Below are 24,266 nucleotides of genomic sequence, written 5' to 3' on the forward strand. Positions count from 1 at the left end.
ATGTGTGGGTGGGTGTGCGGGTATGTTTGCTGGTTCAGAGAGACCAGTCCCCTGTCACTATCAGGACGGGATCTGTGGATGAAGAAAATCACTCTCCTCTACTTTCCTCTATCTTCCTCTCATCCTCTTCCTCCTCTTGGCACTTCACACGAGAGCTGACAGTGAAAGTAGAGCATGGCTGCTCGCTCTTTCTTTTGAGTCATGTTTTTCATAAAGCATAAATAGAGCGTACGGTGCCGCAACTTGGGAATTCTGTGATTCTACCTTTTAGTATACAGCCAAAACCAATAGCGTTCATTCTTCCCGAGTGTGTTTTTTTTTTCTTCAATAGCAACAACAACAACAACAAAACATTTTATCCATCACAGCTGTTTTGGGGATTTCGGCGAGGGCCTCGATTCGACGAGGAGACGAAAAGCACCAGAGTTGGGTATTGTTTTTTTTTCGTATTGGGCTCACTTGCAGGCCTTTTGGGATGGGAAATATTTATTGTCTTTTTAACAAAAATGACAAAATGCCCTTCCATGTACAGCCTGACCGAGATTGTTGTAACATCACACACGAAATGGAAGGATACTGCCTGACCGTTCGCCATTGGAGGCGTTCTGGAAAGTAGGAATGGGTAAAAAAAATGGCCTTAAATTCGCTACTAAAGGAAAATAACCTCTGCTTACGAAATTATTTTTTTTCGTAACTTCAAAATTTCGTAAGTAGAAGTGTACTTTGTATGTAAATTCTCTAATCCGCTCCACGGTCTTCACACAACGACCAACTAAACCATTTAAAATTGGTCAGTGTCCCAATTTTGTATGAAAGATGTGAGGAAACCCACAAAACTGAGATAAAATTATAAGGAAATGATTTATTAATGTCTTAAAATAAATAAAGGATATGAAAGTGTCCTGCGTCACTGAAATATCTCCCTCCGCGGCTGTTATATATGTAATACCCATGTTTTTAACTTGAAATTTCGTAAGTAGAGGTGTACTTTGTATGTAAATTCTCAAATTCGTTCTACCAGGGCTGAAAGCCGTCCACTTTGTAGTACATTTTAGACTTTTACGTGTGCCCTATGTGTGTGTGTATGAAAATATGTACTATGTTGCATTTGTAGTTTTTAATCGCTTAATAAGGGGAATTCTAAATAAAATAACAGATAAGGAAATGCATTTACTTTTGGGGGGATTTCATAACTTGGATCTTTTTCGTATCTCGAGTCGCTCATTTGCATATAAAAAATCCGTAACCTGAAACTTTCGTACCTAGACGCATTCGTAAGTAGAGGTATGACTGTACCAGGTTACGAAAAAAAAGTCGCAGTTCAGTTTCCGGCCCTCCCCAGCCAATCAACCGGCTTCTTAGCCCACATCTAGCGCTCTACCCTAACAAACAACAGCATGTCTTTCTCTTTTCTGCAAAAACAGGGTTGCATCCATCTGAACCCTGCGCACGTGCGCCGAACTGACCCACTTTCTCTGCTCGACCGGGCTTACGCTATAGTCTACCGTGCCGTTCCGTGCTAGGGGACAACCCTCCAGACCCCCACCCCCCCTCCTCCTAACAGACACTCACCCCTGCACGTTATCCCCCCGTGTACCCCCGACCTCGCACCTGGACCCGCGCATGCGTAAGGCCCAACGGCGCCCGAGCCGCCGATTCGCGCCGTAACGTCATGGCGCATCCCCGCTTCCCCTTTTTTCTCTCCGTGTTTGTCTGGGCTCATTGTTTCAATCTTGCTGCATCAGGGGGCCCCCGAAGGTTATAAATTAAACATAAATGCAAATGCGCTGAGCCATGGCCGCCCCACGCCTCCCTCTTTTTGGCGCACGCACACACTCGCCATTCAAACAGATCGGTGTGTCGGCGAATTAATGGAAGAACAGTGGGCTTTTTTTAATGAGCGGGCCAGGGAAATTAGAGTTGCAAAGCCACGGCGCAGCACACCCCGAACCGCAGCCGAGGCAACGGCTTGAAAAGCCATCATAGAATATGCTAATAGCACCCCCGTCCCCCTCGCCCCCCTCCCGGTCCTCTCGCCGTCAGCCTTATAGTGTTGCTCTAGATGAGATCAGAACCCGGGCTTTGATCTGCCACTCTGACGGCAGCCACAATCGGTGTGTGTACAAAGCACAGAACAGGAAGTGTGTGTGTGTGTGTGTGTGTGTGTGTGCGTGAGCGAGGCTTGTTCTAATTAGTAAAGGTGTATGCAGCCAATCACATTTCCGCGATTGGACACCGATTTTTACACAACTGAAAATAGCACTCCGTCCCGAAAGATCCTATTTTTGGGGGGGTGTAAAGTTTAGCAAATGATAAAAATATTGTTGTGTAGGGCTTGCACAAGAAGGTTAAATTCGGACTACGTTGCAGTACTCGGAGGTAACAGTAGAGGGAGCTAGTCAGTTAAACAGAAGGATGTTTTTTTCAGTAGTGCTAATATAAATATTGATAGTTTGGATTATTATATTATGATTATTGTTATTATTATTGTTATTTTATTATTATTATTATCATTATTATATTATTATTATTATTATTATTATTATTATTATTATTCTTTTTATTTATTTTCTTTAGCCCTTTATTCACTTAAATTAATAGTTAATAGATTTTAATTTCAACTTGCAAAGTTTATACGGAGTCATCTTGTCTTACAAAAGAATCTTAAATTCAGCCTTCATTCTGTTGCATTTCTCAGATTTAACACCAGATGGCGGTAGACCTCTCCATGATTTATTTCCAATCAATGTAGGAAACTAGTATTTATATACTGTGTTTTACATGAATATATTTATTTTTTAAAAGTCTTGTAAAGAAATACACTTTATTCTTGCAATTAAGTCTTGCTATTATTTTTTAACACCAATTCAATGAAAGCATCTTGACCAAGAGTATTCAAAAATAAACTATCAAAACTCTCAAATACCCATAACTATTGAAATTATACAAAAATATAATACAATATATACAGTAATATACTCAATTATACAATAATATATCTGCATACATCCTGCTCAAACCTGTACTTCCACAAAACCTCCAGCAGGGGTCTTCCCTTTGTCATACACATACAATAACTTCCCCATTGCACAACATGCAATCTAGTGAGTCAGTCATGCTTTATTTCATGGCCTAAAAACAACAGGTGGTTAAAATCGGGGTTGCAATGCCGTCCTAATCGAGGACATCGCGATCATGCTTACCATCATCATCATCACCATCATCATCGTCATCGTGTTTGACTAAGCAGCACGTTGTGCAGCGACCGTTATCATCATGACCACGGCCATCCTCAGCACCACTCATCCCCAAATCCAACACTCACACACACACGCACACACACACACACACATACACACACATCCACACAAATGCACACACATCCACACACACATCCTCCCCTTCTTTCATCCACAGCTCCCTCTGTTGATCAAATGCATCTGATCTCATCAAAGCCGAGCCTCTGCTTATTCAAGTCCCAGCAGACAGCCGGCGTCTTTGCTAAGCACTATTTTACATTCATGTTTGAATTTCACTGATGGGTTAGAGCGCATCTTGTAGACTTTGGTTTTTGTGTGGTCCTAGCCTGCAGCCTGGGTTGATTTTTTTCTCCTTTTTTTTCACCCACTCACTCACTTTATTTTTTTTTAGAGCATTATCAGTTCACACAAGTTGCTTTTGCAGACAAATGCAATGAAGCGGGGATGGAAGGGATTGAAAATATATTCAAATACAACTGCTTTAATCTTTAATTTTTTAATAAAAACGTGGACGTGAATGCTGGTTTGATAGTAAAAGGGTGGTGCAATGTTGCTTTCAACACTGCTTTATGGTAGACATAAATTGTCATATTCTTATTTTAAATACACCTTTTAGCCCATTTTACAATTATTACTTCAATGCATACTTCATATTTGTTTCTGCTCAAGTGAACAATTGTGACTTATAGTACAGTATGAATTATGTATATGTAAATATATTCCCTTTTTATTGTGTATTTTTGGGCTGGTTGAACTTATAGTGCAGTATGAAATATATATATATATATATATATATATATATATATATATATATATACACGCATATATATATATATATATATATATATATATACACGCATATATATATATATATATATATATATATATATATATATATATATATATACACGCATATATATATATATACACGCATATATATATATATATATATATATATATACACGCATATATATATATATATATATATATATATATATATACACATATACATATACATATATATACACACTTTCCCCCTTTTTTATTGTGTATTTTTGGGCTGGTGGCCCGAAAAAATTGCTGAAATTATACATTTCTACAGCTTCAGAATTGTATTAATCCCGTTTAAAAATGGTTTCCTGTATTATTATGGTCTCTTCCGGTCGTTCGAAATGTTGTGTTCCTACCCAGCATTCATAGCGCACCCCTCTAACACACCTGAATCAAATTATCAACCGTCAGCGTGCTATCCAGAAGCTCGACAGAACTTCCTGATTATTTGATTCAGGTGTGTTGGCGGAGGGATATATGAAAAACTTGGCATGGATTAAAGGCCAAGTGGACCGGAGTTAGTTTTAAATGAATACGGATATCCTATGCAAAGGAAAAGTGGATTGAGGAATCCAGTCCGGATTTTTAAAGTGTCTTTCGCTGGAGCCTTGGAGGTGGATAGACTAGTCGATCCAGTTTTCTCTCTCTCTCTTTCTCTAGCTCTTTTTCCTCATCCCATGCTGGGCCACAACGGCTCCGATAGAGGGGCTCGAGACCACCACAACCCGGGATGGAGGAGAGCGGCGCAGGGGGTAGGAAAAAGTTCAAACCCGAGAATTGCAACTTCCACCATGACGCTTCATTGACGCCCACTTTTACCACCACGACGAGATTGCCGGCCGTCGATTAAAGTGGAGCTCCGCAAAAAAAAATTCTCTCTCTCTCGCTACACCCGCCCCCTTTTTCGCCCTTTCTTTTTTTTTTTCTTCAAAATTTGCCGAGTGTGCGCGGAAGGCTGGCCGAAGGTCGCGCTCGATGCGCGGGGAGATGTTGGAGTGACTGAGCATGGCTGCGCAAGTGGCATCGGCTCCCTCCAGAAATAACAACAAGAACAAGAAATTATCCGGCGGCTTGGGCAGCGAGCTCAATTCGGGGAAATCCGGAGGAGGAGCAGGAGGAGGAGGAGGAGGAGGTGCAGGAGGAGGAGGAAGCGTACAGCAGATGCTGGCAGCCGGAGATGGGACTCTAAATAATGCAGACCATCACCGCCGAACGGAGCCCGGAATGGTGCGTTCAAGTTCCGCGGGTCACGGCAAGGATGGGAATAACCTGGCGCCGTCTCATTCCAACGCCCCTTCCATGGAAACGGGGCTGATCTCCAAGCACAAGCTGAAATGCGTGGAGAGCGGAGACCCCCCTCCGTCCCATCCGCAAGCGCAGCCGCCATTCGTCCAGTTTGCGCCGCATCCGCAGCGGCAGACGCACGCCGCCGCCGCCGCCGGCAACAACAACAACAACAACGGCCAGGGACCCCGAGGGCCCTTGGAGCACCACGGCGGCAAGGAGAACCTCCTGGGGGTCCACGCGGAGCCGCAGGGTAAAGGTGAGGGGCACCTCAACAAACCCACCGAGGGGATGACGACGCCCCCCAGGTACGAGCACGCCAACTCGGGGCCCGGCGCCAACAATTCCGAGTTCAACAACAACAACAACAACTACTACTCGGCGAGGTCTTACGAGCAACATGGCGGACGCCAGCCGGGGATGGGGCTCTCGTCGGACAACTCCCACGAAGCGGGTTACCAGAACACCCAGTACAACCAGTACCCCGCCTACCAGCGAACCCGCTACGCCGGGACTTACGGCGTGGCGGTCCCCTCCGGGTGCAGGCAACCCGACAACTTGCTCGTGAGCGGCAACTCCTCGACCAGCCACGGCAAGTCGGCGCTCGGGGCCTCTTCGGCCGGCTTCCAGAGGTTCCCGGGGGCGACTCAGCAGCAGCAGCAGCACCCCTCGGGGGCCACCCCGACCCTCAACCAGCTGTTGACGTCACCCAGCCCCATGATGCGGGGCTACGGCGGGGGCTACCAAGACTACGGCGGCTCGCCTGCGCCGCAAGCCCTGGGAAAAGACGCGGGGCCCCAATACGGGCCCCCCACGGCTCACGGGTGGGGAGGACAACCCAGGAACCACCCGCATCCAATCACGACGGGCAATGGAGGTCAAGGCCTTGGGAGGAGTCAGGTAAGGTCATAATCCCTTTAATTCTTATTGTGCGGCTTTTATGCGGGGGGTTTTCATTCATTTTCTGAACCGCTTATCCGGGGGGGTGCTGGAGCCTAGCTCAGCTAACTCCCGGCTATAACTAGGCTATATTTAGCATCCAATTAGCCTAGCATGCATGTTTTGGGGATATGGGAGGAAACTAGAGTACCCGTGGAAAACCCACGCAAGCCCAGGGAGAACATACAAGCAAACATCACAGAGTTAGGAGCCACCTGGGATCGAACCCTCGAGCCCCGGGAACTGCGAGGCCGACCCGCTAACCACTTTTTGGTCGTGTGTCGATATTTATTTTAATGTAGAAATAATACTAAAGGGATCTTTAAAAGATTGCTAGAAGACATTGTGTTTAAAAACACTCATCAAGATCAGTAAAACAGCTCCATAAAATTTTAATTCATTCGCATAACGTTGCTGATTAAAAGCTGGAGTCGATGTGACCTGTTGCGTCATCACGATTTTTAATGTTTAATAATTTAATCAATTCAGCCATTTTTTTCTTTTTTTCTTTTTAACTAGTCAACATAAACATCGAAATATTACGAAACATGAAGTCTAGATTTCATTTGTTGCAATATACTTACCAATTGTTTTAAAACCTAACTCTGTAATTAGCATAGCGATCGCTGCCAGCCCTCCCATTCAAAAAAAGATTGGACGTCTTTCCCCCTCAACGGCAGCTAACAAGTAAACACTTAAATGTAAACAAATATATTTCAAGAACCTGCATAATTTTCTAAAAATGACACGTGATCGGATTGGGGGCGTGGCTAATAGAACATACCCAAGCAAACCTAAACTAGCTAGCATTTTTTTGCATTTTTCGTCCCTCCCAGTTAAAATAGATTGGACATCTCCCCCGTCAATGACAACTAAATATTTAAATTAAAATAAAGGAATAATTTAATAACCCGGTTTTCGATCACGTGATCGGATTCGGGGACATTTCCAGTTATGCTCCACGTTCCCCCGCTAGCTAGCTAGCGTCTATTCTTGTTTTTAGGCTGGATATTGAATGCCTTGCTTTGGGGCACTTTTGTGGTAACAGTAGTGTTTCTAAATAAGTAGTCTCTGTTTTTTAAACCCGGAAAATAGCCGTCAACGACATCTCTCTTGCACTTTTGGGGACGTCGCGCTGAAACGCTGGCGTAAGCAGCGCTGAGACGTTAGCGCACACCCAGGGAAACTCCGCTGCAAAATATTTTTGGCCCCGTGGGCTGTTTTTTTTTTCCTTTTTTTTCTTCGGGAATTGTTTTAGATGTGCTAAATGATGCACACGATTTGCACACACATCTGGACAACTAGAGGGCAACGTGGTTAAATGCGGCGTGAACGGGAACGAAAAAAAATGGCGCCATTTTAATAGAAAATCATTGTTTTGGGTCATGTTGTCGGAATAATTGTCATTTTAGGGGCTTTGCGTTCAACTGGTTATTGCTGGATTAGATTAGATTAGAATTTTGTTCGTATTCGGGAACATTCCTTGGTTGCAGTAGCAAGCACAGACACAGAACACATTGTAGACCTAGATAAAAAACATGGAGCCACACACAGGAAGTGTCAGTGAATGCACCATATTTTTCGGATTATTAATCGCACCGGACAAATAATGCACAATGAAGAGGAAAAAAGTAGATATAAGTCTCATTTCAGGGAGGGCATTTTTTTTTAGAATTTAAAAAAATATGTTAAATAGGTAATGTGGCATTTACATTTTTATAGCCTGAAATACAAACATGCTGTCGGTGGTCAGAGAGAGAAATCCAACATATTTGTCGCGAACTATGAAAAAAAAGGGCGATCTATAGTCCGGAAAATACGGTCATCAGATTTTTGGATACCCCAAAACAAACGTAAAAACTGTTAAATGGTGAAAAACGGGTGAAATAGGCTCCTGTTAATATTATATTTACAGTTGTATAACTATAGCCTAAACCACGTGTGTCAAAGCGGCGGCCCGGGGGCCAAATCTGGCCCGCCGCATCATTTTGTGTGGCCCGGGAAAGTCAATCATGAGTGCCGACTTTCTGTTTTAGGATCAAATTAAAATGAAGAGTATAGATGTATATTAAATTCCCTGATTTTCCCCCTTTTAAATCAATCATTGTCATTTTTTAATCCATTTTTTCTGTGTTTTTAGTTCAAAAATCATTTTGTAAAATCTAAAAATATATATTAAAAAAAGCTAAAATAAACATTGCTTATATAAAAAAATGAATATTCAGGGCTTTTAATCCAGTTCTTGTGACGTAAAACCCCCGTTTTCAATTTAGCGATTGTCCAGTCATGAGAGGAAGTGCGCCACCGTGTACATTGCGTGTCGGGGAGAAGGGGATACAAGTGTAAATGAGGTGCAGTGGATTTGCTCGCCGCCCTCCCGAGGAGAAGCAGCGAGCAGGGAAATTAAATTTGAAAGAGGGGGAAACGTGCCAACAGGTGACACAAGTGTGCGTGCGCCCACCAAATATACTCTGAAGTGAGGCATTGTGGGCCAAAATTGGATGCGCTATAAAGCACAATGCTTTTCGCCATTCTAAACGCTGAGCGGAACAATGTTGGCGTACCAAATAGAAATTCTAAATATGGCTTTTGTGGGGTGGAATTTGTTCCTCAAACGGTGTCCGAATGGGAAATGTGTTGGTTTTTGGGGGCCGTATTTCCCGGACTATAAGGCGTACGACTTTTTTTTCTTGTTTTTAGTTTAGGCCAAGGGTGTCAGACTCGGGTTGGTTCGCGGGCCGCGTTAACGTCAACTCACTTTGGCCGGACCATTTTAGATATAATATTTAGATTTTTTTTCATAAATGGATTAAAAGAACTGGATTAAAAGCCCTGAATATTCATTTTTTTATAGATCTAAAACGATGTTTATTTTAGCTTTTTTAAATTTTTTTTTAGATTTTACGAAATGATTTTTGAACTAAAAACACAGAAAAAATGGATTAAAAAATTACAAATATTGATTTAAAAGGGGGAAAAAATCAGGAAATTTAATATACATCTATACTCTTCATTTTAATTTGATCCGAAAACAGAAAATCGGCACTCATGATTGACTTTCCCGGGCCACACAAAATGATGCGGTGGGCCAGATTTGGCCCCCGGGCCGCCACTTTGACACATGTGGGTTAGCCCAGTCGGTCCTCACCATGTGGAGTTTGGAAATGTTCGCCCTGGACTTGCGTGGGTTTTCTCCGGGTGCTTTAGTTTTCCCCCTCATAACCCAAAAACATATATGCTAGGCTAATTTGATGCTAAATTGTCCCTGGCCCTCTGTGTTTCTTTTTGGCCTGGTAAAGAAAAATGATTTCCACAAATATTCGTGATTGTGCTCCACGTTTTGCTTTTCCGATGTTATTACCCACAGTACGCTGGGATATGCTCCAGCACCCCTGCGAGTAAACAAATCAATATTATTTTAGTGGTACATGCGACCGACTTCCATTCAAACGGCCTGTTTTCCATTCTTATTCTTGGTCAGTGCGCCAATATCCCTCCACCGCCCCCTAATGGTCACCCCAGGAAGTGTCATCCAATGTAAAAAAAATTGTAACGCGAGAAAAATCCAAAAGTCAGTTCTTCTTTTTGTCATTCCGAGTACATCTCAAAGTCTAAAAGATTCCCGCTCGCGTTCCTTTCCACGGCGTACTGTTTACTTTTCTCTCTTATGAATTATTAGCGCGATACGAACAAAGACTTCATAATGGGAATCATGCATCAATGTCACATTGTATTATCGCCTATCGCGGGGAGCCTTTTGCATCGTGATGGGGTGTCGTGTACGCGGTTTTGCATTCTGCTGGTTCTTTCTGGGTTCTCCTCAGACCCCACGATGCATCTTTTGTCAGCACTTCAATCCGGTTCCGTGTCCGTCCCCCTTGAATTGCTCCCGCTGTCCGCCAATGTTGTTTTGCGTCTTGGCTAGCAAGCACGTTGCTGATTAGCAACACCAGAGTGAATTTTTAATTTGCTCTGTTCCGTCCGATAAGGGTCCAGCTCAGCGGTTTTCATCGCCTTTGGATGAAACGGACGACCCGCTAAGGTAATTGGCAACCTGCGCCGGTTCTTTGGTTTGCTTTGAATACCGATTGGTCTTTTGACTAAAATTCCGATGGAGGTTGAAGGAGGATAGAAGGTAAAGGTGGATTCAAACCATTAACTTTCTTTGGACTGGTCTAAAATTTCTTAGGGGTGCGGTGACTTGTCACGTTGCAATTTTTACAGGCGACTCAGGATCTGGCAACATGGGCAGACATTGTGCAAATATAATTTGGCCAATCAGACGATTTGGATGCGATGTTGATTTTTCTTAAGTGGGCCAAATTGCCTAAATACAGAGTTGCCAAAAGTCTAAAATCATATTTGGTAAAGACTGTTTTTAGATTTTTTGCGTGCCTTTTTCCTCGAGGGGGTGCTGGAGCATATCCCAGCTGAACCTAAATTAGTAGTCAGCCAATCTCTGGGCACAAGGAGACAAACAACTAATCAGACTCATGCTTAGGGGCAATTTAGAGTGTCCAATTAGACTAGCATGCATGTTTTTGGAATGTGGGAGGAAACCGGAGCACCCGGATAAAACCCACACAGGCCCAGACAGAACATCCAAAGTGGACCCACCTGGTTTTGAAACCAGGACCTCAGAACTGTTAGGCTGACACGCCAGAGGGAACATTCATTCATTTTCTGAACCGCTTTATCCTCACTAGGGTTGCAGGGGGTGCTGGAGCCTATCCCAGCTGAATTTGAAATAGTGGTCAGCTAACAACTGGGCACAAGTAGACAAACAACCAATCAGACTCACACTTAGGGCCAATCTAGAGTGTCCAATCAGACTAGAATGGATGTTTCTGGAATATGGGAGCAAACCGGAGTACCCGGATTAAACCCACGAAGGCCCAAACAGAACATGCAAACTGGACCCACCTGGTTTTGAAACCAGGGTTATGAGGCCGATGCGCCGGATCGCGCAGTATATACAAAATATAAATTAAAAAGCAATGAGCCGCATGCGGCTCGAGAGCCACGTCTCCAGTTCTTTTGTTTGGAAATGAGACTGGGCGCAGCTGCCGGAGAGGAAAAGCAGCGGCAAGGCCACAGATGCAAGAATGTAGGCGATATTTGAAGTGAGTCACACGGAAGGCTGCTGACTTCTGAGAAATGTTCCGGGCTCCGTTTTAGACCGGAGAGGGAATCACTAACAGAACTCTGGCAAATGTCAACTTAGTTCAAATCTTCTCCCCCAGCGGAGCTGGCTCTGCGAACAATGAAAAGTCGGGAACGGCTCGGAAAGAGGGGCCCCCGCCCCCACCCGGCCCCCCGCAACCCCCCCAAGTGTTGGTCTCCTTCACACCACGCTAATTTAAATGGCTTCCATCCATTTAGTAGCACGCACGTGCGACGCACCCACTCGGCGACCACCCTGACCTTCACGTATGCTAATTAGCCATGTGGAGTAGGCCGAAGGGAAGGCGTCCCTCCCCCCCCGCCCCCCTTCCGTCCCACGGGGTGGGTAATATTTCTTTCTAGCCCCCCCCCGTCCCCCTCCATCTATTTGTGTATTTGCAAAAGAAGTCTTTTAGAAACAGATGGTCTTCTTTGGAGAACGCTTTCAATTTAGCAGGCGTCTTTTTTTTCCATTTTTTTTTTAACCCCCGCTTTTTTTTTGATCTGTCAGTGTTTCCCGCGTTTCTTTTCATGCGTCCCGGGGTCTCCCGGGGGACTCGCTAGTCAGTTCAGAGGTATTTAGACAGCCCGCATCTAGCCCGTTGAATATTTATACACCTTAGTTGACACATCTGTGGACTATTGTGCTGCCACCTCTGGTTTAGCGGGACCTCCCTTTACGTCCTCTTTAACCACCCGTGAAGAAGCCACCGAGGAATGGCGAGAATGCGGTAAAAAATGGCGAGGGGGTTTTAATATCGTCATGGATTTTGCTATTGCTTATATCGCTGCATTGGTATTTATTTTGGATATTAATATCGGATTTTTACGGATAAGGTCATGTCAATAATGGTCCATTTTCGTGGGTAATCACAGTAATCCCTCGTTTAACGCGGGTAATAGGTTCCAAGACATGACGCAATAGGTGAATAATTGCGATGTGAGGACAGTGTTTATATGGATTTATTTAAAATTATTTGGACGTAAAAAAACGCTTTTGCAGTATTATTTAACTCGCTAGGGTTGACACTGCCCCCTTGTGGCTGGGGAAATATTTTCCCCTCATTTCAGGATTGTATTATTGTTCCTACTCTATAAAGTTGTGGTACAGTAATCCCTTGATTATCGCGGTTAATGTAGACCCCGATATTCGAAAAATGGTGAAGTAGAAAAAAATAAAATAATAATTTAAAAAATATATATATAATTGTATTTTTTATTTTTACTTCAGTGCTGAGTTCTGTTAGTAATCAGAGGAAAGGGGAGGGGCTTCCGCTTGCGAGTTTCAGCATGTATTTTTCATATTTTTATGAATTTACCCCCCAAAAATTAATTTAAAAAAAATCCCCCAGAAAAACAACCGTGATGTCGTGAATCTGCGATATTTGAGGGATTACCATATTTGTCATATTCAATCCGTGATGCAAATCTGCAATAGTTAATGCGCAAATTGGTGAGGTATTACGGTAAACAATGTGTTATTATTTTCTTGGCTTCTTAGTTAAGTTATTGCATAATTTGTTTACATTACAAACTGTAACAAAGGAGGCTCCTTCATGTCTTAGATAAACAATGGAATTCATAATTAAGTCAGGTTCTTTTAATAAGTCTAGTCTGCTTCTCATGGTTGTTTTTCTTCCCCACAGTCCCTTTTTAAAAAAATGTAATCTGAAGAATCGACTCATAAACACAGCTTGTGTTTTTATTGGTCCGGCGCATCGACCTCTTCTGTTGTTCATTGTACAAGAATAATATAAAACAGCCAATTGACTACTAAAGTAGAAGTGGAGTGAACAAAGTATTGAAATGTTATGAAAAATATTTAACTTGGGCGAAAAAAATAAATAAATTAGGGTATCTAGGACTTGGCGTCAATGTGACGATAAAAACAAATTGTTTGCGTATTGACGCTAAAATAGCTCCTCGAACGGCAACATTTCTCCGGCTTCCCAGCATGCTTTGTGGCGGGAACCGTGTTCTACATTCCAGACACTCCTCCCGCGGAAAACCGGATGAACCGGAATTAATATCGATGATCCACATGAAAATGTCGTATTGTCAATGTTTCATTGCGCCGTGGCGTTAATTCTTCAGAGGGTTGTCGATTTTTTTTTTTTTTTTAATGGTGCACGTATGCCGTACGCTGTGTGTAATATACCCGCACAGCCACCCACACACATGCCTCTTCTCAATGAACAGCCATAGTTGATGTTGGCTAAACATGCAAAGGTTACTGTAATGTCAGGCGCATGCCAGAGGGGAGTGTGGAATAGCGCATTAGCATAATCCATAGACAACTGTCCCCTTTCCCAAAGCTTGCAATGCAGATCTGACCGGTACTGCACTGCAGGAGCGCGTGGCTGTTGCTTGGGTTTTCTCTCTGCATGAGATTCAACATTCACTTTATTATTTTGCCGGAATGCCATTTTTTTATTTGAGCGGTGCCTTGAATTAAGGGAGGATTTGTGTTGTGGTGTAGAATTTGCATATTCGTGCCAGCATTGAACTGATTGTAATAATGTGCGTGTGTATGTACGTATGCTTATGTCGTATTTTGCGCACTATAAGGCGCAACCAAAGACTTACATTTTTGAAGATAAATATTGTTTAATCATTGTATAAAATTTATTTTTAGCACAGTTCCAACTAGTGAATGTATTACACAATCCCCTACTGCTACCACCATTACTACTACATCTACTACTGCTTTTTTAATTGTGTATATGGGTGTAAATATATGTGTATGTATATTTGTATGAGTGTATATATGGGTGTATGGGTCTGTGTGTATTTGTGTGTGTGTGTATGGGTGTGTGTGTGTATGGGTGTGTGTGTGTGTATGGGTATGGGTGTGTGTGTGTATGGGTGGGTGTGTGTGTGTATGGGTGTGTGTGTGTATGGGTATGGGTGTGTATGGGTATGGGTGTGTGTGTGTATGGGTGTGTGTGTGTGTATGGGTGTGTGTGTGTGTGTATGGGTGTGTGTGTGTGTGTATGGGTGTGTGTGTGTGTGTGTATGGGTGTGTGTGTGTGTGTATGGGTGTGTGTGTGTGTGTATGGCTGTGTGTGTGTATGACTGTGTGTGTGTATGGCTGTGTGTGTATGGCTGTGTGTGTATGGCTGTGTGTGTATGGCTGTGTGTGTATGGCTGTGTGTGTATGGCTGTGTGTGTATGGCTGTGTGTGTATGGCTGTGTGTGTATGGCTGTGTGTGTATGGCTGTGTGTGTATGGCTGTGTGTGTATGGCTGTGTGTGTATGGCTGTGTGTGTATGGCTGTGTGTGTATGGCTGTGTGTGTATATGGGTGTGTGTGTATGGGTGTGTGTGTATGGGTGTGTGTATATGGGTGTGTGTATATGGGTGTGTGTATATGGGTATATATGGGTGTGTGTATATGGGTTTGTATGGGTGTGTGTGTGTATATGGGTTTGTATGGGTGTGTGTGTATGGGTTTGTATGTGTGTGTGTATGGGTGTATGTGTGTGTGTATGGGTGTGTATGGGTGTATGGGTGTATGGGTGTATGTGTGTATGGGTTTGTATGGGTGTATGTGTGTGTATGTGTGTATATGGGTGTGTATGGGTGTGTGTGTATCCGTGTATACGTGTATATACCAGTGTTTGTGTGTATATGCAACAAATATTCAGGCCAATAATTGAATGTTCGCCTCATAGTGCAGAAAATACGGTGTTTGTTTCTGTGCGTGTGTGTTTGTGCAGATTGTAATCCCATTACTGTCATTTGAGGTACTCACCAAAAATATTGAGAAATATTCATTTGTACTCCAGAAAATGATGTTAGTACAATTTGAACGAGTATTCAACATTAACAATGTTTATATACTACCAGTCGAATGTATTACAATTATATATATATATACATTATCGTAAGGATATTATTTCAAGCATTCATTGATAATTGACCTTATTTATTTAATTACCACACACACAATTGCAAAGCCAAATCTGCACTAAAGAGTAATTTGCGTTTTCTTCACCTGACTGTAAAGTTTAGTGTAGTGTTTAGTGTAGCGCCATCCTGAAAAAATGAACTAATAATGCTCATGAAAACGCATCATTGACGATCAACTCTAATTTGCCTTTTGGGAATCGCTAGCGCACTTTATTAGTGGACTTATATTTGCATCATTCACTGTTATTTACTGTGCTACTTCAGCTGTAATAATGCTAATTTTGCACATTTCTACCTGCTCCGCTAAAACGGCTCTTGTGAGGGAACCTTATTTATTTATTTTTTATCATAACCGTGCGCAAAAAAAGTCTATCTTTTCCCTCCCATGTGAGAGGAATGGCGGTTTGTACTTGCCTAACATGTTTTGTAATGACTCGTTTGTGTGTGTGTGGAATTTCCCTGGGTGTTTTGCGGTTTGTTTTGGACAGATATTGCTCATCTTTTGTTTTGGTTTTGGTTTTTTCCTTCAAAGAAAAATAACTTGCACGTTTCCCAATGGTTACATTTTTGGTCTTTCCATTTTCCAAGTGACGTTTTTTTGTCGTTTGAGTGCTAGTTGCGTTTGACCTTGGACCATGACGGCGCCGTCGACTCATTAAGTAGCGAAGATGAATGATTCTATTATGGAAAGAGGGGAGAAAGGAGAGGAGACGATTAGTGCTAATTAACAGTCGAGAGGGGTGAGGCGCACCGGAGGGCACCCTGACCCCAACTCTATAGAGGGCAGAGGGGAGCATGGTGGAAATAGAGAAAAAAATATGATGAATATGCCTGTTTTTTTAACATGTTTTCAGGAAAAATCTTTTTAATAGTAGTTTGTTGTACGCCAGGGTTGTCAGACTCGGGTTGGTTCGCGGGCCGCTTTAAGGTCCACTTGATTTCTGGTGGGCTGGACCATTTTAGATATAATATTTAGATTTTTTTTATATAAATGGATTAAAAGAACTGGATTAAAAGCCCTGAATATTCCGTTTTTATAGATCTAAAACAATGTTTATTTGAGCTTTTTTAAAATATATTTTTAGATTTGACAAAATGATTTTTGAACTAAAAACACAGAAAAAAATGATTAAAAAATGAAAATTATTGATTTAAAAGGGGGAAAATCAGGACATTTAATATACATCTATACTCTTCATTTTAATTTGATCCTAAAACAGAAAGTCGGCACTCATCATTTACTTTCCCGGGCCACACAAAATGATGCGGCGGGCCAGATTTGGCCCACGGGCCGCCACTTTAACACATGTGCACTAGATGAATCAATCAACTCGATTTCATGTGGGCCGGACCATTCTAGATATAATATATATATATTTTTAATAAATGGATTAAAAGAACTGGATTAAAAGCCCTGTTTTAGGATCAAATTCAAATGATTATAGATGATGTACATTACACTTCCTGATTTTCCCCTTTTTAAAATCAATCATTGCAATTTTTTAATTATTATTTTTTCTTTCGTGTTTTTAGTTCAAAAATCATTTTGTAAAATCTAAAAATATATAAAAAAAGCTCAAATAAACATTGTTTTAGATCTTTAAAAACGGAATATTCAGGGCTTTTAATCCAGTTATTTTAATCCATTTATAATAAAAAAATCTAAATATTATATCTAAAATGGTCCGGCCCACATGAAATCGGGTTGACGTTAACACGGCCCGCGAACCAACCCGAGTCTGACACCCTTGCTTTATATTGAGATTCATATATATTATTATATTATCGTCTATAGTAGTTGTGCATTACATAATGGAAATAAGACATGCATTCATTAAGACATCACCAGTGTCATTTTTATATTAACATTGCATATGGCATTTCAAATTCGGACTCCAAAATAATAACGCTTTAGTGCACAAATGCCAAGTTGCTACATGTGAAAACGGGACGAAGCGCAAGATTAGCAAAGAGCAAATCTTGGCATAGTTGTCGTTGCCCCGAGCCTGCGAAATTCCTCCGCGCTGACAAATCACGAGGGGGATCCAGTTTGGAGTACGTGGAGGTCAAAGGTCAACAGCTCGCAACATCTCTCTTTGACTCTTGACCCCAAAAAACGTGAAGCCCCGCCCTCTCCCGGAGCTCATTGGCCGGGGCCGGGGAGCTTGTTAAGCAAAGGTCTGGGAACGGGATAACCTCAGACGCCGAGCCGATACGAAGTCCGCCTTGATGAACGCAACGTGATTATTTTCCGCTTTTAATTGGGGATTTTCTTTTCTGCCCGTTTTGCACTTTTTTTGAATGTCGACAACAGGAGGGAATTCAAGGTTATTCTGTCGCACTCGGCTCGGAGTTTTCGTCGCTTTTCTCGGGAGAGTTTTTTTTTTTTTTCTTCGCTCTGCCCGTCTCGTTTTTTGTTGTTGTCGGATCTTGAGTTAAATTGTCAGCCGTGTATTCCTTCGGGTACCACTAGCAGGGTTCTGTAACATGCTAGCTGCATATTTTGGTGGAAGTGCGTGTATTGGTAATGCAATGTTCCTTCATTTTGATTGGACGTCTCGCAACGGCAATGGCAGGGTTAGCGCGTCAGCCTCACAGTTCTGGGGTCCTGGGTTCAAATCCAGGTCGATCCACCTGTGTGGAGTTTGCGTGTTCTCCCCGGGCCTGCGTGGGTTTTCTCCGGGTACTCCGGTTTCCTGACCATATTCCAAAAACATGTATGCTAAGCTAATTGTATGCTAAATTGTCCTTGGGTATGAGTGTGAGCATGAATGGGTGTCTTCTTGTGCTTTGCGATTGGCTGGCCGCCAATTTAGGGTGTTCCCGAAGTCAGCTGGGATAGGCTCCAGCACCCCCGCGACCCTAGTGAGGATGAAGGGGTTTAGAAAATGAGAAGGGAGTGTAATGTAAAAAAAAGTATGATTACTATATGATGCTAGAGGTACATTTTAGCTTCCACGTTAGCGGAGAGCCACATTTGGCTCGCGAGCCCTGACTTGAGATGAAGCCATGGCTGCTAAGTAGCTGATTGGAGGAGGACGCAATGTCTAAAAGTCAATTGTGCAGGACAAGGCTCGTCTGTCATGTCCATCTCACCTGTTCATTCTGTTTATGACTCCAGCTAGAAAAATTTGTCTTCCCGGTAGATACGGCGCTAACGGGCGAGTGGTGCGCTAACGGGCGGGTGGCTCGTTTCACGACGCATACGTCAAAAACCATTACCCATAATGACCTCTCGTTCGACGCCGCGCCGGTTCCTTTTTCCGCTTTCTCTTCCCACATTTATTTTATGACTGCTTACATATCAAATATTTAAATAAACAGAATTTGGCGCGCGGGCTGAGGTTTGCCCAAGGGTGATTTGAAGGGGGGGGCGGGGTTTGTGATGACATTTATTTCGGAAATGAGCAAAGAAGAAAAAAAATGGGGGTTTGGAGGGGGGGGCGTGTAAAAAAAATACGCTTTGCTCGGCGGCAATCGGAGAGGTCGGCGCGGTGACAGACGGCTGCGTGTGCGCATTTGTGCGTGATTGCCGGCGTTGATGCGTGTTTGCGTGCTGTCGCGGCGAGCATCCGTCAGCGTTTCTCGGGTTGTCGGGGGGGACGTGGGAGAAGGCCCCGGTGGCTCGTAAAAAAGCCGAGGCGGAAGCAAAGGATTTCGGAGGGCCGCGACGACTGACACGGGTTCGAGAACCATCAAGATTGCAAATGGACCGGATTTGCCGGAGTATAAGTCGTGCCGGCCCGAGAATACGCAATGATGATGGAAAGATAGGAGTTGGATTTTTTTTGTTTGTTCAGAAGATGAGAAGGAAGATATGTTGGAATGATAATTGTAAAATGGGGAATAACAGGCTAAATAGGCATGTGTTAGCATAATAGCTTTCCAAATATCTATAGGGGAAAAATTATGTAACAGGTTGTCAGTGGTTAGAGAAAGAGAAACAATGGAAGTCGAAATTGAGTGTTTGTCGCAGGTTCAGCCAAATTATGAGGAAAAAGGTGCGACTTATAGTCCGGAGAATACAGTAACATGGCAGAGAAGGTGGAAATAAAGCAAGGTGCAGGTTTTTTTGGGGGGTTTGAGAATGAGGTGTGTTTATTTGGGGACATGAAGCCAGTCCAGTCTTGTTCTGGAAAGATCTATAACAGGGGTGTCCAATCTTTTTTGGCCAGCCAATCGCAGGACACAAGGTTAGAGACAACCAAACATAGCTAGGGGCCATTTAGAGTGCTCAAACAGCTAGCTTAGGATGTTTTGGGGATGTGGGAGGAAACCGGAGTACCCGGAGAAAACCCACGCAAGCCTGGGAAGAACATGCAAATTCCCCACATAAAGTTCCGGACATGATATCGAACCCTCGACCCTAGAACTGCAATCCTGATGTGCTAACCACTCTACCCTGGGTCACCCTTATATATGTTGTGATAAAAATGGCTTATATCTTAATCAATTTTTCCCCATATTGCGCAGCACTAATGTTTACTATTAGATTATTTATGTTATTTTGGTCTATGTTGTGTTAAGATGAAATTGGTTAAGGATGATTTTCTTAAACTAAAACGTGTAGTGTCCCGATTCAGGAACAGTGTTGCAAACAAGACTAAAAACAAATGTGTCACCCGTTTTTTTTGGATCAAAAATATGTTCCCCAGATGGCTACAAGTATTTGTCAGTCTGTTTTTGACTTGTTGGCCATTTTGGGAAAGTCGCCTATTTTCAGCACTGTCTGTTCTTTGTTTTTGAGGAATCATGGGTATCTTTTGCTAGTTACGAAATGCTTGGGGTAAGGGTGTCAAAGGTGCGGCCCGTGGGCTGGAAATGGCCCACTATGGGGGTCCGATCCGGCCCGCGGAGATTTTTTGCCTGAATTTGTAGCTCATTCGTAATACGTACACAATTAAATGCTTTAATTTTTGCGACAAAACCAGATGTTTTGTTGTGCGAAGAGACAAGCAACCAATCACATCATGTCTAGGGACAACTTAGCATCCAATTAGCCTAGCATGCATGTTTTTGGGATGTGGGAGGACACCAGAGCACCCGGAAAAAAACGTACGCAAGTCCGGGAAGAACATGTAAAGGTGGTTTGAGCTGGATTCGAACCCAGGACCCCAAAACTGCGAGGCCGACGCGCAACCCACTTAACCACCGTGTCTTAAAATCATGAATTGTGAAAATGACGCTTTTAAAAGAGCGGTGTCATTAGGAATTAGCCCTGGGAGCCGGGACTTGCATGTCTCTTGTCATTGGTGGTTTACACACACATACACATATATGCATACGCACTCTCTTTGACGCACGCTAGCGAGTGTGCGCAAACATGCGGAGGAAATGCAAATGAAATGCATATTTTCAGGGGAAAGGGGGAGCATCTATAATTTAGCTGGGCTCTTTGAATGGGAATGATGGGAGTGCAAAGGCTGTGATTTATTTTGGTTGTTGTGGAGGGATAATTCTGTCAGAGTAGGCTTTTATTCTTGTAAACAAATGCCAGGAAGAGAAAGAATAAAAGCGCAATAATAAAGTAAACAGAATGCTATGAATGCGATTAGCTGCTGGCATGAATAATTTGCTCGCTACGGAGGCGTTAGATGAAAGAAAGATGACAGATTGGAGACCTTGGGTGTTGCCGGATGAAAGTGCGGGTGAGACCCTTAAATACTTGTTACGTTTTTTTTTTTGGGGGGGGGGCTTTCAGGTTTTGTGTGTTTGGATTTTTTGTTGTTCATAGAAGAAAGCAATACTTCCTTCCTTCCTACATGGGCGATAAAAGGATAATTACCGTCAAGTAATTTTTGGCGACAATAACAACTTTTGATAATTATAAACTGCAATGACACCAGCTGAACACCACGAAGACGGGGGGCGCTGTTGTGACGAAAACGCTAGTTCCAGACCCTTTTTTGTTAAATTTCACAGCAACTTTTGTTTTGAAGGCTAAATTACAAAAATAAATATGCTCGGTAACATTTCTGCACGTTTTATTATTCATTCAAGGAGTTGTCTTATCTTTATTGCACAACTTAACAAAAAAAGACTTCTCTTTACTTTACTTATCTTTACTTTAAAATCATATTTTATATTCTCATAAAAGTAACATGGTTGCTTAATGTGGAATGTCATTTATTTACTTATTCACAGTAGTTATACATTTGTAAATAAAAAGACCTGATAGTTAGCGTTGTTTTAATCGTAATAGCAATTGTTGTCATATTGCGCAGGCCTAGCTAAATGCACAAATCCTGCAAATCCGGATCCTACTGGTCTGTGTGGGGAGGGGGGGGGGGTTCTGAATGTGGTTCCACTTACTGCCCACGTGGCTCCTGCTGCTTGACCTCTAGAGAACCGTAGACTATTGAACTTTGTGGATCAAAGCTCCAGGGAAAGGTCTGCCCTCTATAAACGTCAGCCCCGCTCCATAATTCTGGAAAGAAAGATGGCCGCGGGTGAGCCAGGGTCAGTGATGCCGTCGGACCGAATAACCTGTTGGACTTGCGGTGTCCCAGATTGGCCCGAGAACATTTTTAGATTATTGGGTAACAAAGATCGGGTTTCCAAAATGTATTTTTTTTGTATTATTATTAAGGGCTTCCTGTGTGTGTGGTTCCAGTTTTTTTTACTAGGTCTACATTGTCTTTTGCTGTGTCTGCGCTTGCTACTGCTACAAACTGAATTCCTTGAATTGACTCACGGGTTGCTGTTGACGGTAATTGACATCCAATCTAGTTTGAATAAGAAGTTGACCGCGGTTTGAGGATTGTACAAAGCACTGGTGTCAAAGTGGTGGCCCGGGGGCCAAATCTGGCCCACCACATATTTTTTTGCGGCCCCCGACGGTAAATCATGTTTTAGTTTGTTTTCGTTTTTTATGTAGAAAAGATTGATTAAAAATATAAAGTAGAAAAAGGCCATGTTTTTTCAGGGTGGATAGCACTGGTGTCAAAGTGGTGGCCCGGGGGCCAAATCTGGCCCGCCACATATTTTTCTGCGGCCCCCGACGGTAAATCATGTTTTTGTTTATTTTAGTTTTTTATTTAGAAAAGATTAATTAAAAAATAAGGTCGAATAAGGTCATGTTTTTTCAGGGTAGAAAGCACTGGTGTCAAAGTGGTGGCCTGAGGGCCAAATCTGGCCCACCACATCATTTTTTGCAACCCCCGACGGTAAATCATGTTTTTGTTTATTTTAGTTTATGTAGAAAAGATTAATTTAAAAAGATAAAGATGAAAAAGGTCACTTTTTTCAAATTGCTAACTGGATTTTTATAATCTAATATATAAATGAAGACGATTGCAAACATTGGTTTTCGTGATTAAACAAGATTTTTTTGCTAATACGCTTTAGCTCCTTTTGAGACTGTCTTTATTTTCAAAAAGTCATGCAATTAGATGGTCTCCCATTTTCTTCGCAGCCAAATAATGAGAACAAGAGCTAAGGGCTAATGATGATGATTAATGATTTTGTTTATTGGTCTCCCAAGGAAAATTCGTCTTCAGCGACTGCACATTACGTAGAGGGACAACGTTACAAAAGAGGGCCAAACACCGACACAAATGAAAAGACAAGAAAGAAAAATTAGCAAGGCCGGTCGTTAAAGGCACCTATTGCTGCAGGAACGCTTAAAAATGTGTTTTATTTATTATTTTTATCTATTTAGGGTCAAATATGGTTTTGATTTGCATGGTCGCGAATGGATTAATCGGAATCGTATTCCAATTGGTTGCTATATTCATTCTTTTTCTCTTCGGTTTATTTTCTCAAGGGTCGCAGGGGTGCTGGAGCCTATCCCAGCCAACAGTAGTTGCATTAGTTAATTGTTGCAAATCATCTATTATTCATGTTTTGGTTTTGGCTAATACACGTCGACACTGCTTGAAAAACTAGCGTGTCGTTGAAAAAGAAAGCTAGCGCGCTACTTTCAAAATAATGGAACGTTTTGACAATATGCAATATGAAAAAAAAATATTGCGTTTTAAAATGCAAGTTACATTTTTGGGGGGCCAAAATACGAGAATTTGTCGTAGTTTGTTAAGCCAATTTTTGCCAAACTATTAAATATGCCATTTGTAGCAAAACAATAAAAAACATTGCAATTTTTTTTTTAGTTTTGATACAAATACAAATGGCCAAAAATTGGCTTGGCAAACTATGGCAAATTTGTCGTATTTTGGATTTCCATCTTTAGTCCCATGGAACTACACCTTTTTGATATATTGGTATTTTTCCCCCAAAAATATTTAAAAAAAATATATATATATTTCTTAACATTATTTTCCTAGTTCAGTCATTTGTATTTTTTTTTAAATATCTGACAGTGATGGTCCATTTTGCTTTTCTGTCCAATACTTTCAGACCTTTCCTATAAACCCAAGGGTGTCAGACTGGATTTCATGTGGGCTGGACCATTTTAGATATAATATTTAGATTTTTTTTAAATAAATTGATTAAAAGAACTGGATTAAAAACCCTGTATATTCTGTTTTTTTATAGATCTAAAACAATGTTTATTTGAGCTTTTTTATATATTTTACAAAATGATTTTAGAACGAAAAACACAGAAAAAATTGATTAAAAAATGACTAATTGATTTAAAAAGGGGGAAAAAATCAGGAAATGTAATATAAATCTATACTCTTCATTTTAATTTGATCCTAAAACAGAAAGTTGGCACTCATGATTTACTTTCCCCGGCCCCACAAAATGATGCGGCGGGCCAGATTTGGCCCCCGGGCCGGCACTTTGACACCTGTGCTATAAACGTTTTCAATTAGTGTTGTCTTGCAGGCCAATAACCTTTCCGAAATCCCAATCAAAATCAGATGAGCATGGAAGTATTTAACCGACCAATCAAACGATCCTTGCGCATGTTTGGCAT

General features: G+C 42.1%; 1 protein-coding gene across 2 annotated transcripts in view; it reads left to right on the plus strand.

The window, feature by feature from the left end:
• The first annotated feature begins 4,508 nt into the window (after positions 1-4,508).
• The window catches only part of arid1b (AT-rich interactive domain 1B), a 135,593-nt gene continuing 115,835 nt past the window's right edge, over positions 4,509-24,266 (plus strand). For both annotated transcript variants that reach the window (XM_077620239.1, XM_077620240.1), the window contains exon 1: positions 4,509-6,275. In XM_077620239.1, coding sequence (XP_077476365.1) covers positions 5,097-6,275 — 1,179 coding nt within the window. In that variant the 5' untranslated portion in view covers positions 4,509-5,096. The remainder of the gene's footprint in view (positions 6,276-24,266) is intronic.

This window comes from Stigmatopora argus, chromosome 15, assembly GCF_051989625.1.
Source record: "Stigmatopora argus isolate UIUO_Sarg chromosome 15, RoL_Sarg_1.0, whole genome shotgun sequence".
In the NCBI taxonomy this organism is placed as follows: domain Eukaryota; kingdom Metazoa; phylum Chordata; class Actinopteri; order Syngnathiformes; family Syngnathidae; genus Stigmatopora; species Stigmatopora argus.